Source organism: Patagioenas fasciata, chromosome 2 (assembly GCF_037038585.1).
Source record: "Patagioenas fasciata isolate bPatFas1 chromosome 2, bPatFas1.hap1, whole genome shotgun sequence".
Taxonomy (NCBI): Eukaryota; Metazoa; Chordata; class Aves; order Columbiformes; family Columbidae; genus Patagioenas; species Patagioenas fasciata.
In genome coordinates this window covers 168,452,329-168,470,890 of record NC_092521.1, presented here as the reverse complement: position 1 = coordinate 168,470,890, position 18,562 = coordinate 168,452,329, and the positions used below count along the sequence as shown (strand labels likewise).

The 18,562-nt window shown below is 48.9% G+C and overlaps 1 protein-coding gene across 2 annotated transcripts in view; it reads left to right on the top strand.

Moving 5' to 3' along the window:
- The first annotated feature begins 588 nt into the window (after positions 1 to 588).
- SETD2 (SET domain containing 2, histone lysine methyltransferase) overlaps positions 589 to 18,562 on the top strand; it is a 65,889-nt gene continuing 47,915 nt past the window's right edge. Inside the window, exons 1-2 of one of the 2 annotated variants that reach the window (XM_065829930.2) lie at positions 589 to 1,109; positions 15,752 to 15,767. In XM_065829930.2, coding sequence (XP_065686002.1) covers positions 1,072 to 1,109; positions 15,752 to 15,767 — 54 coding nt within the window. In that variant the 5' untranslated portion in view covers positions 589 to 1,071. Of the gene's footprint in view, positions 1,110 to 1,533; positions 1,770 to 15,751; positions 15,768 to 18,562 lie in introns of those variants that run through there. The other variant, XM_065829929.2, reaches the window with a different exon arrangement.

Sequence of the window (18,562 nt, the reverse complement as noted above, 5' to 3'; positions counted from 1 at the left end):
GTGCCGCACCCGATCCCGATGTGGTCCCAAGGATCCCGGGGAGCTCTCGGTGACCCTGTGGCTGATCCCAACGTGGTTTCAGTGATCCTGGGAGCGATGCCAGGGCTGCCACGGCTGATCCCACTGTGGTCCCCAGGTTCCATGGGAGCTCACGGTGACCCACGGCTGATCCTGGTGTGGTCCCAGGGATCCCAGGGAGCTCTCAGTGACCCTGTCGCTGACCCCGCTGTGGCCCCGGTGATCCCGAGGAGATCCCGGTGGTTCCAAGGCTGATCCCACTGTGGTCCCAAGGATCCCGGGGAGCTCTTGGTGACCCTGTGGCTGATCCTGATGTGGTTCCAGTGATCCCGGGAAGATCTCAGTGATCCCGGGGGTGATCCTGGTGTGATCCCAAGGAGATCCCGGTGGTGCTGTGGCTCATCCCGGTGGTGCTGTGTCTGATCCCGGTGTGGTCCCAGGGATCGTGGGGAGATCTCAGTGATCTCGGGGGTGATCCCAGTGTGATCCCATGGAGATCCCGGTGGTGCCATGTCTGATCCCGATGTGGTCCCAGGGATCGTGTGGAGATCTCAGTGATCCCGGGGGTGATCCCGGTGTGATCGCAAGGAGATCCCGGTGGTTCCACGGCCGATCCCGCTGTGGTCCCGGGGAGCTCTGGGTGACCCTGTCGCCGATCCCGCTGTGGCCCCGCAGATCCCGGGGGTGATCCCGGTGCGATCCCGCCCGGTGCCGGCGCTCCCCGGCAGCTCCCGGCCCCCGAGCCGAGGGGAGCGGGGCTGGGAGCGGGGCTGGGAGCGGCGGCGCGGTGGCGCGGCGGGGAGGAGGAGCCGGGCGGCCGGGGCGGACTCGCGGGCCGGGCCGGGCCGGGCAGGGCAGGGCAGGGCACGGCGCGGATGGCGGGGCCCCGCCGGCGGCCGCTGCAGCGCGGGGCCCGGCGGAGGATGTGAGGCGGCGGCGGCGGCGGCGGAGCCCCCGCCGGGCTGGGAGGGCGGAGAGGGGCCTCCCCCGCGGCGCGGCCCGGCCCTGCCCGCCCGACGGGCCGCGCCTGCCCCCGACAGCGCCCGCCCGACCATGGGGGACTTCTACGACCCGGAGCACCCGACCCCGGAGTAAGCGCGGGCCGCACCGGGGCCGCCGCGACCGCTGCCCGCACCGCGGCCTAAGGCCCCGCCGGGCCCGGCCGAGCCGCGCGGGGCGCCGCCGTGGCCGGGGAGGGGGGAACCGGGGAGCTGCCGCCGCTTCCCTCCGGCCGCGGGGCGCGGCGGGCGGGCGGCCGGGGTAGGCCGCGCATCCCCGGGCTCGCGTGAGCGCCGCGGCCGGGCCCCGGCGGGTGGAGGCCGGGGCGGCGCGGCGGAGCGGTGGGGTGGGGGGGGCGCTGCCGAGGGCCCGGGCCGGGGGTGGCGGGGCCGGCCCTGCCCTGTCCGCCCTCCCCTGGCCCGGGGGCTGCGCGGGGAGGGCGGGAGGCCGGGCGGGGAGTGCGGACGTGTCCCGGCCTCCCCGGGGGGGCCATTTTTTTCGCACCTTTATTATTATGATTATTTTTTTTTCCGATGTGCGGAGGGCTTCCCGAGCCCCGTGTTTATTTTACCCTTTGAATCCTCCCTCCAGCACCCCCTGCCCTGACCCCATTTTCTGACAGGAGGAAGGAGCAGCCTAATGGCCGGTGAACTCTGGTTCTCTCCGCTGGGGATTCGCAGTAACCCCCTGGACACCGCGCCGGGGCCGCCGGCTTTACCGCTTCTCCTGAGCAAACCCTGCCGTCCCTGCCGGTACCGCTGGGTTTTCCTCCCCCGTCTCCCCCTTTTTTATCGGTCTGAACGCTATTTTTACATTTTTAGACCTCCCCCGCCGAGGATTTGGGTGCTTCATAAACTTGGCGCGTGCGGCGGCTCTGGGCTGGAAGGAGCCAGGAGACCCGGCCCGTGGCACCTCTGGGCAGAGCTCGGAGCGGAGGCAAAGCTTAAAAACATGGCGTATTTAGAGCAAGGACGACAGAGCAAACCTTTCTGAGCGAACACCGCCAGTGCCGCCCGCGCCCACCTGCAGCAGCCGGGGGGCTGCGGGGCCCAACCGGTGCCGTCTCAGCTTAGCCAGACACGGAGGATTTTGCGTTGAACGCGGGTTATGTTTTTCTATAGACCTGGCTCCTGCTTTTCCTCCCCGGACGGGAGAGCCCGGAGCAAACGCTGCACCTGATTTAACCCCCGTGGGGAGCGATGGTTCCGTCCCGAGCGACTCTCTGGGTTCAAACAACTTTACTGTTGGTCCAGAAAGTTTTTAGCCTGATTTAGGTATTTCCTCTTTGTAGTTTTTAAGTGTGAGGGATCCGGGTGCTGGGCTGGCGCGTGGGATTCGGTGTCACACCGAGTGCGATGGTTAGAAGCGCACGGGTTGTATCGCGCTGCCGCTTGTTGTCTAAAACAATCCCGTGTCGCAAACCCGCGCTCTTTAAAGAAGCCAGATCTGTTTCTCTAATGCCTTTTTAAAAGAAATAATCATTTATTGGTCTGATTTGGGGTTCTGTTGGGGTGTGTGATCCGGGTTGGGGCTCTGGCAGCTGCCAGGAGGTGTTCAGGTGTTTTTAGGAGCCTTGTCTGGGAGTTGTGTTCGTCGCTTCATTAGTGGCGTGTGTTAATGAGGATGAGCTCCCCCAGCACCAGTGCTTTTAGCTGGAGAAAAGGGTTGTTTGCAGTAGCTCACTGGTGGTTTAATTCAAAGGTGGGGGGGTCTCGAGGTTCATCATCTCCTTCCCCGCTCTCAAACGTCACGATGCCCTCCGGGGTGTCCCAGGAACTGGTGGGTGATGATCTTGATGGTCTTTGCGTGTCCCTTCCAACTGGGGACATTCTCTGATTCTGATTACAAAGCGTGGCGGTTACAACGAACCCGTGATGGCTGTGGGATGTTTGCTGCTGCTCGGGACGGTTCATTCTTTGGAGGAGTTGTTTTCGTAGCTCTTCGCGTTGGAGTTGGGCGCTTGGAGAACGTTGGGCGCAGCCCGGTGGCGCGAGCGGAGCCTCTAAATCCTCAGGCTCAGCTTTATTTTCCATGGGAATTCTTTGCAGAATGGTTTGGCTTGGGAGGGACCTTCAGAAATGGTTTAGTCCACCCCCGCTACCGTGGGCAGGGACGTCTTCCACTTGATGAGGTTGCCCCAAGCCCCGTCCAACCTGACGCTGGATGATTTCAGGGACCTGACATTGTTGCTGGGCTGGAGCTCCGCACCGGGAGGACATGGGATGTTGGTTTGGGGAGCTGGACTTCCACTGGAGCCCGTGCTGATGGTGTTTACCAGACTTTTCCTACAAGCAGAGAAACTTTCCGGCTTTCACCTGGAGGCTTCTGCTCCTTGTCCCGCTCATCAGCCAGAGCTCGGCTTCCTGAGATCTTCAGCGTCTGGCAAAACCAGGTCGTCTCACCTCAAACCGGAGCCGCCGCCAAGCTCCACGCGGGGTCTGCGGCTTCTCCGTGGAGCTGCCCACCTGCACCTCTCGATGATCTTGAGGGTCCCCTCCAACCGGGACGATTCTTGGTGGATGTTTGTATCATAGACCGTGAGCAGAAGAGACTTCATCTCTTTGTGCCGTTGCTGGAGCCGTAAAGGCGCAGCCAAACCTGGGAGGGGCGAGCGCTTAAGACACCGAGATTGGACCTTCTCAAACAGGTTGCACATTGGTGGGGTCATCGCATGGGGCGAGATCGTTGGGATTGAGAGTCTCGAGAAGTTCTTCACTTGGCATCTGGACATTGTGATGGAAACCGAAGATGCTTCAGCTGAAAATGTATTGATCTGCATCTTGTTCTGTACCCTCCCCAGCTCGAATTTCGCTCAGTTTTGGGGGAAAATGGTTCTCCTGCTGTCCCGCATCTCCGCAGGCTGTTGCTGCCCATGGTTTGGTGGTTTTGTGCTGGTGCCTTTCAACACCCCAATGACTTCGTTGAAATGATATGGATTCAAACAGTCTAAAACTTCATGGTTTTAATTGTGGCTATTACCAAATTGTTATTTTTTAGGTGTGTTGAAGCTATAGAGACTTTGTGGGCACCTCAGTGTTTGTGTCTCTCGGAGATTTGATTCTCGTTTTGCTTCTCATGGGCACCTGGATTCTATTTGCTCCTTTTCTCTGGAGGGAAAACCATTGGGAACGTTGGTGCCCTCAGCATGAGGCGGGAGCTCCCGGCGAACGTGCTCTGGTTAAATATCCCAGTTTGGGTCCTCGAGCTTATTCTCATCCATCGGGGAGATGCTGTGGAAGCGAAAGGCTGGGTTTTACATCCATGTTGCCCTTCGAACGCTCCTCCTCGTGTTAGGGTGACTGACGATGGTCCCACGGGGTGTGAGATCAAGAGTAGTGAAGGAGAAACTCATCTCTCACCGCCCGAGGGGTTTTCAGCTCCGCGCTTCGGCTGTTTGGTCTCCGAAAAGTTGGTTTATTTCAAGAAAATCGTCTTTATATGCCCAAATTTGTCTTGGTCTCCAGTGAGTTATCAGACAAACTTCTCCCTTATCGCCGTCTCCCTGGTTTGCGGTGCCCGACTTGGGTTCGGTTTCAGCGTTGGGTTTTGAGGGCTGAAAACCTCTTGTCTCGTCCTTCTGCCAATTCGGATGCCTACAAATGGGGAAAATGTGCATTTTTCCAGGAGCCGGCCCTGTGTGGATGTGCTGGGAGGACTTTTTGCCTTTAATTTTCAGCATTTTAGGTCTGTAGATCAACAACGCTTCTCTACGGTGGAGCATGGAATGATTTGGGGAACGTCGTGGCCTTGGGTGTGTTTGAGCAGCTGAATTTCTCAAAAATGAAGAAATTTAACATCTGTCACCTACCCATGCAATATATTTTAAATTCCAAGCTGTTTTCCCTTTGTGATTTAATATTTTCCTTGCAATGACTTAAAGCGGAGATACCGACCCAACCAACCTCCCATCACTGGCTGCCGCGGGCGACTTAATTCTAAATATAATTTGTCGGTGTGTATATTTAGACAGGGGAAAGGGAGCTGGGGGTCCTGGGGACAGCAGGGTGACCATGAGCCAGCACTGGGCCCTTGTGGCCAGGAAGCCAATGGGACCTGGGGTGGGTTAGAAGGGGGTGGTCAGTAGGTCAGAGAGGTTCTCCTGCCCCTCTGCTCTGCCCTGGGGAGACCACACCTGGAATCTTGTGTCCAGTTGTGGCCCCTCAGCTCCAGAAGGACAGGGAACTGCTGCAGAGAGTCCAGCGCAGCCACCAAGATGCTGGAGGGAGTGGAGCATCTCCCGGGTGAGGAAAGGCTGAGGGAGCTGGGGCTCTGGAGCTGGAGAAGAGGAGACTGAGGGGGGACTCATTCCTGGGGATCAATATGGAAAGGGGCAGTGCCAGGAGGATGGAGCCAGGCTCTTCTGGGTGACAACCAGTGACAGGACAAGGGGCAATGGGTGCAAACTGGAACACAGGAGGTTCCACTGCAAGAGGAGAAGCAACTTGTTGGGGGTGAGGGTGTCAGAGCCTGGCCCAGGCTGCCCAGGGAGGTTGTGGAGTCTCCTTCTCTGCAGACATTCAGACCTTCCCATTAATAAACCGGCTGCGTTTTGTTGTTGAGGTGATTCTTGAGGTGTATTACGGAGCCAAGCTGTGGAAGGACGGGGCGTCGGGAGCTGCGACGCTCTTTGCATTTTGGGTTTTCCTTGCCAGAAAAGGTAGAATTCACCCCAAAAAAGTCCCTCTATGGCTCCGTTTTTTATAGATTGGCTAGGACGCTTGCTGAAAAATGTGATTTTTTCGTTTCTTTATGTTTTTCCTACTTTAAACGTCCGTCTCAAAGCTCCGCACTCAGCAGAAACGTTATTTTGAGCATTTACTGCTTTCCGCAGCGTCGATACCCAAAAAAGCTATAAAAGAGGATGAAGAGGGTTAAATTCATCTATTCCTACAATAATTCCCCCGCCTTGTGTTTCGTGTTGCCCCAGTGACCGCTACGGCGTCGCGGAGCGTTAGACCGGGCTTAATCTCACTAAACCAGTTTAATTGAAAGCGCTCGCTTCCCCTGGCCCTGCTGGAAATGTGGGTTTGTTTTGTTTTATTGAATGAAGAGCATCTCCCAAGTTTTCCCCATCCGCTGACTCGACTCGTGGAATAGATTAAACTTCATCTATAATCGCTCTAAGAAATAAATACATCAAGGCTTTTCCGTTCGAGCAGCGACCTTAAGCTCAGCTCAGGGTTTTATTCACAGCACCGTGACGACAGAGTTTTTCGGTTTCTACGCTGCGGATTCTTAATTTAAGGACAACTTGTTATCGGAAAGCGTTGTCTCGTTAAATTTAGGGGAGTTTAGGGCAAGGACGGGACTTTCTGTAAGCGCAGGTTTAAATATGGTGGTTTACGGAAGCGTTTGGTGTTATTTCTGTGTCTATGAACTAAGAAGACACTGAAATTTAATTTTCCGGCCTCAGCGCGAAGCATCTTTGACGAATCTTTTCTGCTTGGGGTGCAGGGGACCCTGGAGGGGACAAATCATCGTTCCCACCTCCCCCGGTGCCACCGCTTTGGACACGTCCCCAAGGCCACCGGTGCCGTTTGGCTTCTCCCGGAGCAGCTCGAGTTCTGCAGACGGACACAGTGAAAAATCTTGGTCTCCGAGGCATTTTAGGGGCTCCCAGGGGGTATTTTTAAGGTCAGGTGAGGAATTTGCAATGAAAATCCATCGGGTGCCACCTGCTGAAGGTTCGTTCTGTTGGTGGGTTCAGGAGCTGAAGGAAGAGTAAAAATCTCTTTTTTAAAATTATGTTGGTTTATATTCTCCTTCTTCCTTCTTCCTCCTCCTCTTTCCTCCTCCTCTTTCCTCCTCCTCTTTCCTCCTCCTCTTTCCTCCTCCTCCTTCCTCCTCCTCCTTCCTCCTCCTCCTTCCTCCTCCTCCTTCCTCCTCCTCCTTCTCCTTCCTCTTCCTTCTTCCTTCTCCTTCATTCTTCTTTGTTCTTCTTCCTCCTCCTTCATTCTTCTTTGTTCTTCTTCCTCCTCCTTCTTCCTCCTCCTTCATTCTTCTTCGTTCTTCTTCGTCCTCCTTCTTCCTCCTCCTTCGTTCTTCTTTGTTCTTCTTTGTTCTTCTTCCTCCTTCTTCATTCTTCTTCGTTCTTCTTCCTCCTCCTTCTTCCTCCTCCTTCATTCTTCTTTGGTCTTCTTCCTCCTCCTTCATTCTTCTTCGTTCTTCTTCCTCCTCCTTCTTCCTCCTCCTTCGTTCTTCTTCGTTCTTCTTCCTCCTCCTTCGTTCTTCTTCGTTCTTCTTCCTCCTCCTTCATTCTTCTTCGTTCTTCTTCCTCCTCCTTCATTCTTCTTCTTCATTCTTCTTCGTTCTTCTTCCTCCTCCTTCATTCTTCTTTGTTCTTCTTCCTTCTTCGTTCTTGTTGTTCTTGTTGTTCTTATTATTTTAAATTCAATCTGCTTCCGGGTTCCTCGCCTCCCTCAGGAAGCGCTGGTTTACCATGTGCCGGCTGTAGCCTTTTGCTTCTCAGCAGCATTTAAATCCCAAAATGATAAATATTTTCCTGCTCTGGACCATCTTTTAATTAGAACAGTTGAGTTCAATACACGCTGAACTTCTTTCCGCGCGACCCGGTGATTACGTGGGATGGGATTTGAGCAAAATTACGAAACAAATTGGTTTGTTTTTCTATTATTTTCCTACTGATTTATTTTCCCTCCAAGCCTGGGAATGTCGCTGAATAACCCGGTGGCACCCGCGGATTCTGCGCCGCCACGGTCGGGTCCAACGTGACCATCCCCACCAGATCCTGATGGAAACGAGAGGGAATTCTGCAAAAATGTGCCGCTTATTTTCTCTCCTTCCCTGAACGAGCGTATTTGTTGTATCCTCGGAGGGTATTTACTATAAATCTGCAGCCAGGTGTTAGAGGTTTGCCGCTTCTGGTGGTGAGGAGCGATTTTGGCTCATGGAATCCCCTGGGTGTGCGCTGGGGGTCACCGGGATATATCACACGAGCTTAGCAAGTCCTAAAACCGGTTTTATGCCATTTAAAAAAAATTGCCTGGTTGCATCATGTTGGCGTCTGCGCTTAAACCAGCGTCAGGGTCTTGCTGTTCCAGTTTAAAAATGTCTGTAGCCTGAAGAAGCTGGAAATAAATAAAGGTGGGATAGGGATGTTGAGTGTAGGGGTAAAACACCTCAATGACTCATTCAGTTTGCACACAGACTGTTGTAGAGCGTGAGATTTTAAGCCTGGCCTAACCCTGGCTGTAAGAAGGAGGTTGGAATTTCAGCCGTTTGAATTGTTGCAAATGGTTCAAGGAGGTGGTGAAAAATGTTTATGGCTTTGTAAAGCTGCCCTGGACTGTTGGTTTTAATGTTTTTGGGGTTTCGGATGCCAAACCATCCCTCATCTTTCTGCGGCTGATAAGCCGGAGCTGATAAAGCTCAGCTTTGTTAGATCCAGCCTCATCCGTTCCCAGGGGCAGCCCTGGACAGACAGGCGGCCCGGGGGCCTGCAGGTATTTTAGGAATTGATTACATCAGGTGGGGAAAATGCTGTTTTAAGTGTTGTCTTCCATGTGAAACGTTTCCTTTTGTTGCTCGCCTTGGAGGTGATTTTGAGACAGGGATTATCTGCAATGCCACCCCATGGGAGCTGTGCTGGTGGGAGGATGCTATGGGTGACCCTGCTGCTCACATCTCTCCTTCCTCCTCCCAGAAGAGGAGGAGGAGGAAGCTTTCCAAGCACTGAAGCTCCCGTAAGCCGTGGTTTGGAGTTAAGCCGGGTTTATCGCATCTTTTTGGCGCCGTTGCTCTCTTCACCGGTCCTCGTCGTGTCGGTAAATCCCTCGTTGCTTACGCTGATTCCCGTTACGATTTCCAGCTCGATTTTATGGTGATTCCTGTCATGGTTTCCTACTCAATTTCACGATGATGCTTGTCATGATTTCCAAGTTCATTTTACGATGATTCCTGTCACGATTTAAACTCAATTTTATGGTGAGTCCTCTCACAATTTCCAGCTGGATTTCATGATGATTCCTGTCACAATTTAAACTCGATTTTGTGATGATTCCTGGCACGATCTCTAACTCAATTTTACGATGATTCCTCTCACCATTTCCAACTGGATTTCATGATGATTCCTGTCATGATTTAAACTCGATTTTATGGTGATTCCTGTCACGATTTCCAACTGGATTTTACAATGATTCCTGTCACGATTTAGATTCAATTTTATGGTGATTCCTGTCACAATTAAGCTCAATTTTATGATGATTCCTGTCACGATTTCCAACTGGATTTTACAATGATTCCTGTCACGATTTAAACTCAATTTTGTGGTGAGTCCTCTCACAATTTCCAGCTGGATTTCGTGATGATTCCTGTCACGATTTAAACTCAATTTTTTGATGATTCCTCTCACAATCTCCAACTCAATTTCATGATGATTCCTCTCACCATTTCTAACTGGATTTCATGATGATTCCTGTCGTGATTTAAACTCAATTTTATGGTGATTCCTCTCGCAACTTCCAACTGGATTTCGTGATGATTCCTGTCACGATTTAAACTCGGTTTTGTGATGATTCCTGTGACGATTTCCAGCTTGATATTACGGTGATTCCTGTCACGTTTTCCAAGTTGATTTTACAATGATTCCTGTCATGATTTAAACTCGATTTTAGGATGATTCCTCTCACCATTTCCAACTGGATTTCATGAAGATTCCCGTCACGATTTAAACTCGATTTTATGATGATTGGTCTCACGATTTCCAACTGGATTTCATGATGATTCCTCTCACGATTTCCAACTGGATTTCATGATTCCTGTCACGATTTCCAAGTTGATTTCACGACGATTCCTGTCACAGTTTCCTGCTGGATTTCACAGTGATTCCCGTCACGGTTTCCAGCTGGATTTTCCGATGATTCCTGTCACGATTTAAACTCGGTTTCCTTAGACCCATCCTGGCACTGGGCAGAGATGGAGAGCGGGAACTGTGGTGAGTTTGGGAACCTTGGAGCACGAGACTAGAAATTGTTTTTTCTCCTTAACTGTGTCTTTTTTCCTGAAGCAGAAAATCGTAGCTTCTCTAAACCACTAATATTATTAACACAGAGATAGCTGGATAGTTAAAATATGAAGCTTTGCTCAGAAAAACCCCCAAAACCTCTGTCTTTCCATGTGCTCCTGCTGATGTCTTTTCTCTGACTCCCCTTCTTTTGCAAGAGGAGCAGCAGAAAAACCAAATTATTTTCCAAAATCACCCTTTTTCCTTTCTATTTCTTCCCTTTAGGCCTTGGCTGCTATCGGGGTGGATTTACCCTGGGAAAGGCTTTGCCAGACCCAGGATTTAATTGAAACCTTGGGCAGAAATCCCTTTGCTGGCGCTAACCAGACATTTTACCTCACGCCGTGTTATTTTTTTAGCGTATATTTTCCCCAGATGCAAAGAATAGAGTTGAAACGCTCACAGTAAATATTTATAGCGCTCTAAGTTCTGCGTATTGTGTTTTAACTCCTTTTGAATCCGCTCTGGACAGATAGAAACGGGACCTTGGGCTGAAGCGCGGCTCCAATAGTTGAGTTTCATCATCTGGTGTCGAAACCGCTTGTGTCTGGGGTTTTATTTTGATTTATAAAGTTCGTTTCGGGGCTTTGGGGGGCTGTGTGTGTATTAGGAGTTAATTACAGGTGATTCAGTAATTCAGATATTTGAAAAAATCCCTTATTGACATTATTGTGACCTCTCAGGGCCCTTATATTTTTTTGTAAATGAAAGAAAAACCATGTTTTTGGTTCAGGAAAAGGGGGGTTTGGGTTTGGGGATGCGCTCATCGCTACCTTGACCTCATTTTCTGCAGCGCTTGGCCGCCTTTCAAGCTTCTGTTTAAATAAGATGTTGGATACCGTTAGTAATTTATCTATTTCCCCTCCTTTCCTGGTGTGTTTTACCCTTTCCTCTCTCCGTGTGTTTTTGGGGGAAGGAGCAGGATAGTCCATTAACTTCCCCGCTGTTTTGTTCTGTTTCTGGTTGTACATTATCCAGTTGTTTTGCTGAATTTTCGGGCGTTTGGATACGAAAAGCGCAGCGCTGGGTACAAAAGATTTCCCAGCAGTTTTGCGCCACGTTTCGGTGAATTGCAGGCACATTTGTCCTTGTTTTTTATCTCCAACCAGCCACATTAGGGACTAATAAACCGAGTGGGTGATAACGCTTCGGCCCTGGAAATATTTTATCAAGTTGTTGGGTGGTGGGAGCTGAAGGAGAAGCAGCCGCTGAACACCAACAGCATCGCCGTGGGAGCCTGGAGGTGCCAACTTGGCCCGTTCTGCCGCAAAATCGGCCTAAAAGTTCACTTTTCGCCCTTAGGATCTTGCTGGAAGTGCAAATTTCCACCTCAATTCTTTCTATTTCTGTCCTTTTTTGCTTTTCTGTGGTGTTGGGGATGAGGTTTTTCATCTTACGTGCTGCTGGATCCATGAGAAATGCAGACAAGCATCCCCACGCTGACACCATTTCTACCTAATCCAGCCTAAGGAAAACAGTCTAAAATGAGAATTCCCTCCAGTTTGAGTGCTGTGCTTTTGCATTTTGCTCCTTTTCTTTCAGAAAGAAGGTCGATTTGTCTTTCAGATGCTAATTAACGCCAGCTTAAGGTGTGCTGAGCTGGGCTTTGCAGCCTTGTTAGTCTTGGAGATGTTTAGATAAGAAGAGCTTTAGGCTTCCAAATTTGTCCTTCTTAAGAAGAAGAAAACTTAAACCGAACAAAAAGAGAAATGGGAGGCAAGGCTCAAGTTTTGTCTTAACAACCCAGCCTTTGCTGGTCTGAAGGGGGGGTTTGTTGGCTTTTTAGCATAAGCAAAGCCTGGGTTTAGTTCAGACCGCAGTGTGGATTTGGGCTGGAAAAGGAGAGGAGTCACGTTCACCCTGAGCTGTTCAAGCACCTCAGAGACGCTACTGAAATAAACACCACCACCTTCTTTTTTATTGACATTTCCAGGAGCAGGAAAGGGGATAAAACCATGGAAAAAGAACAATACGTAAGGCCATTGATACATCCATAGAAAGAATGTTGGTAGAAAAGCGAGTCTGTAGACTTAGAAAAGCGTTTCTTGCAAATGCAAACTCTTCACACCGTGAGGATTTTGCTGCTGTGGGTGCAAATCGTGTATTTGTGGGGTGCGTGCAAGCGCGTTTTGCTCTTACCCGACCGATATCTGGCGTTAATTCGTCAGATCTGAGTGGCAAAATTGTCCTTTTAAATGTTACATTAGGGCCACAGTGATTTTTATTTCTCGATTTGAAAATACCAATATGCAGGGCTGCTGTAGATAAATGAAAGAAAGTGCAGTTGCTTTGAGTTTGATTTTGGGTTTGATTTTGGGTTTTAACGAGCCCTTTCTCTTCACCTTCCCCAAAATGAGCCGCTAAGTGCCTGATTCAACGCTCATTTTCATTATAATCTTCATTTTATGCACCTGCAGAGGGCAGAGGGGAACAAATGGGATTGTCGGAACCCTCTGGGGCTGCAAAGCTGTTGGAAAAGCCACAGCTTGTGTTTTTGGGTGGTTTTTGGGTGGTTTTTGGATGGATCCCGCTCCTTCCTCAGCCTCATAACGTGAGGGTTTTATGTAACTCCAAACCCAGCGTGGGAGGAATTTGCCAAAAAGGTTTTTTTTGAGTGAACGGCGATGCATTCGCTCATTTTGGAAATCTATTTATATATTTTGGGGGGGATCTGGGGTGATGGAAAAGGCTGAAAATGGAAATAACTCACTCCTTTTATTCAGGTTAAAGCTTCACGTGGGCACCTGAGCGATGTGGGATGAGTTTTGGGTAATTCAGGAGGAAAAAGCACTTGGGCATAAATGCGTAAATTTCCACTGCAGTGAGGAAATACTTAATATTCCCTCTCTGAAAATCATTCACAGAATCCCAGAATGAACTGGGTTGGAAGAGACCTCAGAGCTTATCCAGTCCAACCCTTGGTCCAACTCCAGTCCATTGACCAGATCATGGCACTCAGTGCCATGGCCAATCTCAGTTTAAAAACCTCCCGGGCCGGTGAGTCCAGCACCTCCCTGGGCAGCCATTCCAATGCTGACCACTCTCTCTGCACAGAATTGCTTTCTCATCTCCAGCCTCAATTTCCCCTGGCAGAGTTGAAGCCCATGCCCCCTTGTCCTATTGCTGACTGCCTGGGAGAAGAGCCCAATCCCCCCTGGCTAGAACTGCCCTTCAGGTCGTTCTAGAGAGTGCTGAGCTCAGCTCTAAGCCTCCTCTGCTCCAGACTGAACAAGCCCAGCTCCCTCAGCCTCTCCCCATAGGGCTTGTGCTCAAGTCCCTTCCCCAGTCTTGTTGCTCTTCTCTGGACCCGCTCCAGCACTTCAATCTCTTTCCTGAGCTGAGGGACCCAGAACTGAACACAACACTCCAGGTGTGGCCTCCCCAGTGCAGAGCACAGGGGAAGGATCACTGCCCTTGTCCTGCTGACCACGCTGGTTTGGACACAGGACATTCGTTCTCTGTCCAGTAGAAATTAAACTGTTCACATAGGCATCGAGGTCCATACAAGATCCATTCCCAGCGGTGTCACATCTGCTTCGTTCTTGCATATTTTATTTCAAACAACCAATTGAATTCACATGATTTCTTCTCTTTTATCCCTTCCTTACCGTTTTCTGTCTTTCAATATTCTCAGATAGTGGAATTGCCCCCAGCTCTCGCTACCAGATCAATTGGCTTTTTCCCCTTCAGCATATTGCGATTTTCTTCCTTGTTTTTGGACACCTCCACTTTGTGCACGTGGCAACATTTCCCTTAATACCAGTTTTATTCCATGCTTCAGCAACGGGAGCAAAAATGGATTAAGAGGAATGATTTCCTTCACTCTTACAGCAGGATATTAATTATAAATACTGAACGTTGTTACTCGTCTCCCAATATTTAGCTGTTAAACCTGCGTTCTTATGTATAAATAGACGGTTATTTCTCTTTTTGGTTTGGGACCACCAGCTTTTGTCTGTTGGTTGTTATTCTGTGCTCTGTCACAACATATTTGGTGACCGGTGGCTTGAAAATCTTCATTGAGGTTGGAAAAGACCCTTGAGATCATCGAGTCCAACGTTCTCGTTGGGTCTTGACTACTCTGGACCTTCTCATCTCGAGTAAATGCTCGTGTTTAATGCTCAAAATACGCGACTGTCAACAATGTTGGCGTCATGGGGGTCTGAAACTTCATTTTCTGTGATCCTAAAGATGTAATCTCCTTTATTTAGGGACTAATTTGTGTCATTCTCAGGGGTGTCCTCTGCGTCAGTGTTGAGTTCAGGGCTTGCGTAACCCCGTTCAATCACACACGTGCACTCTACAACGTGCTTAAACTTGCGTTTTGTCAATGAAAAATGCTAATTTCTAACCTGTTAATGAGCTTTATTGATTGGACGTGAGCCTTCGTAGAGGCAGGAGTTGGGTACTGTTGGTGGGCGCCCTTTCTGGCAGGTTGGTCCCAGTTCTCTGTTGATGCTCTAACTGGGGAGGTGGGTGTTTATTTCCTGGGCTACGCAGAAACCAGGAGCTTTGACTTCCTTTTTCCAGAATTTGATACTTCGCGATGAGCCAAAGTGAAATCTGTGCAGCTTTCCTGCAGGAAATCACCACCACGTCACCACGACGGCGCCGAATTCTGGCTCAAAAGCTGCTTACATTTAGAATCATGGACTCGTTTTGGTTGGAAAAGCCCCTCAAGATCATTGAGTCCAACCATTACCCACCCCATGTCCTGAGAACCTCATGTCCGTCTGTCCAGCCCTCCAGGGATGGTGACTCCAGCACTGCCCTGGGCAGCCTGTTCCAATGCCCCACAGCCCTTTGGGGAAGAAATTGTTCCCAGATCCAACCTCAACCTCCCAAAGGTCCAACTGAAAACATCCCTGTGTCTAAAGACCTTTTACGTTGGAACGTTCCGAGCTCTTTTGGGTGTCTGGTTGATGAAATAACAGATGAGCTGTTGACATCTTGGTTAAGGCGTGCTGGTAACCGCTGAGACTTTTACATCTTTAGTTTTCATTTGAGGACCAAAAGCTTCCGAGAGCAAGAAGAGAACGATTGTGTTCTTGTTCCTTCACCTTCCATGGAGGAGAAACTGTTTTCCTCATGGGATGGGAGCGAAGAATGTAGGGAAACAGAGTTCAGAACATTGGCAGGTTGGGTTGGGATCAAGGTAACGCTTCACATTAATTAATTGGTGCGCATCTTGCTGCCGAAGTGCTAATTAATTCTAAGCATCATGGTTAATAGCCAGGGCTCAGGTCATTGAGCAGTTCACGAGTATCTTTAATTTCTGGCGATGAGAGGCAGGTATTAATACTTCCACTGTTTCTGGGTTGCTAAAGAAAGTATTAAAATCATCTTCCAACCTCTAAATGTTGCGATTTTTACATCTGCGTTACCTGTGCAGTGTCAAACAAGATTCTGGTTGGTTTGCAGACCCTGTGGAGACCCCCCCAAGGCGGTTTGCTCATCAAAGGTTTGCTCTGTCCGCCTCCTCGCCGAGTTTCCAACCTTTTACGTGAACGAGCGTCCCTTTGGTGGGCGGTTGGCGTCTCCGCTCGGCCGTTGGCGCCGTTGGTCGGGTCATCGGCGTCGCCCTCGCTCCGCGTCCCTCGTCCGTCCCATTCGCTGCGTCGGGATCCAACGTTATATTTCATGTTTTTGCCTGATGTTCACGCCTTCTTTTTATTTCTTCTTTTGCATGTTTTCTCGCCTGGATTCCAATAGAGAAGAAGAAAATGAGGTGAGTAAAACCTTTCTCATTGTAGCTCCTGAGGTGCATTAACCCAACCTGCTTATTTTCACCTATGGATTTCTTGAATCTGGAGAGACTGGGAGTCCAAATAAAGCAAATTTAGCAGTGATTAAATCCAAGAAAGAAGGAAAACTTCTCCAGTGCTGCCATCTACACACCAGGATGTGATAGCAAAGCACAATGGTGCCCTTGAACCATTTGCTGTAGGTAGATGCCGCTTTCTACACCGCGAGAAGATGCTTATGTAAGGACTTAATGCGTGAAAAAAGTCAGTTTTGCTCTATCTGGCTCAACGGATTTTAGGGGAAAGGAGAAAATCTGGAGAGCCTGGAACAACTTGTGATATCCAAGCATAGGAACAAGTGCTGGTAAGAAGTTTTGGTGCTGTAGGACCAGGTCTGAAGATCCTCCTCGTGTTCCCAGCGAATCGGGAGCTGATCCAGTAATCGTGTGTATCTCTGCTCAATATTCTTATCGTGCAAAAGCCACCCACAGCAACGTCTGGGGGAGCGTTCCCTTTGTGTAAAACATGAAAGGAGGGAGAACAACTGTCAGTAATTGCTACCTATTCAATTTCAAAAGCTGCCTGTGGAGTGTGGTTAAAATCCTCTAAGTCGTGCCTTTTTTCAAATTTGGTGTTATTTAAGGAAAAAAAAAACACCCTGGAAAGGTGAGCACATGAGGATGAAACACTTGTTCTGAAATGTGTTGTCTGAGCGGCTCCTGTTTTACCTTTGGGCCACGTATTTGGTGTAAAGGTGGATGGATCCAAGCCCCGTTGTTCACGTGCGGCTCAGGTTCCAGATCCGTTGCGCTGGAAGTGACATTTTCAAACACATCGGCACGTTTCCATAGGTAAATTTGCCCATAAATGTAATTTTGCGCACAAAATAATTTCCAGAAGTGCCAACGAGAGAGAAAATTCTTGCATGCCAATGCACTCTATTCACTGTATTTTTAAATATCTATTTATTATTGGGTTTTAGATGTATTGTTGGTAAAATAGGTGAATTCAGTCTCTGGTAACGATTTGGATTTGTGGAGACTCCTTCCATATATCTGTATCTATATATCTATATATTGACATTGATATCTATATATATCTATATCTCATCTGGATCATCTGTGTATTTCTATGTCTGTATATCATATATCTCTATATCTCTGTAGCTCTATATCTCTATATCTCTAGATCATATATCTATATCTATGTCTATATCTATCTATTTCTCTCAATTATATCTATATCTATATATCTATATCTATATCTGTATCTGTATCTGTATCTATATCTCTATCTGTATCCATATCTATATCTATATATCTGTATAGATATCAATATCTATATCTCATCTGGATCATCTATATCTATATATCTCTATGTCTATATATCATATATCTATATCTGTCTATGTCTATATATCTTATATCTATATCTATCTATGTCTATATCAATATCTATTTATATCTGTATCTCTTTATTATATCTATATCTGTTTATTATATCTATATATCTGTATCTATATCTCATCTGGATCATCTATATCTCATCTATATCTATATCCATGTCTGTATTTAAATATCTATCTCTTGATAGATATTATATTTAATCATATGGTTGGAAATAGGAATCCAATCTCTTACTTTTCCATTATCCCAAGACATTATCTACGAGTTGGGAGTAAAAAGGTGTGAATTTCTGATCACACGGGGATAATAATTAACCCATCAAACCCCAAAATGCTGTTTCCTTGCTCTTGAAAGGCTGAGCCCAGTGTATTATGGGTGGGAGGTCTCAGCAGCATTCAGACCCGTAGAAACTCGTACCAGATGGGCTGAACACCCAATTTTGTCCTGCACATTTATGCACACTTGTGTGTTGGTCTCTGGGTCGTTCTCATGTGTGGATTCTTTTGAGAAGGGTGTTTTTACCTTTCCGGAGGCGGTTGTGAGACAGTCGTGCAGAGAGGAGCGTATTTCAGAGCCGGGCAAACGTATGGACATGGGTTTCTCTCAGGGTTGCTCTTTGGGTGCTCGTTACACCGTGACATTCGTTTAAAAGCACCCGTGGAATGGCACCCAGTTAAAAATAGTTAGATTTTGCTTTTCCCGGAGTGCAGCAAATCACCTCCTGGTGAACATCAAATGTGTTCGTCGCGCTGGTTTGAGTCGCTGAGACTAATGACACACAGAACATGACGTGGTTTTCACAATTAAAGCAAAACCCTATGTATTTCATCAAAAAACAGGATATATTTGTATATACAATGTCCAGGGTGCAAATAGAATGAGACAGGGTTTCCATTCCACCACTGTCTTATTTAATGATTGACTACGGTGCCTTTAGCCTGAGCAGCTCCGCATTGTTTTACAAAAGTTAAAGGATAACAAAGCACGTAATAATTCACCGTGGGTCGCAGGAAACCGCCGCTGCTCCCAAGTTATGGGGTAAAACCCCAAAAACCTGCTACAACCGTTTCTCTTGGACGCAAGACACAATTATACCAATGCGATTTGGATTTGTGGGGGTAAACACCATCGACAACAGCGATGCCACAGCGTTCGTCTTCAGGGACCTTCCTGTGTGTAGATGAGCCCGAAGCTTTAAACCGGTTGGAAAAAGGCCAAGCTGGGTAAATACGCAGCGCTTTATTTTCAGCGTGACTTTCCGGAGGCGGTTGCGAGACAAGTCATGGAGAGAGGAGCGAGTTTCGGAGCCAGGCGAGCGCTTGGACACGCGCTTTTTCCCCCAGACTCACCGTTTGGTGCCCTTTTAGCCGTGG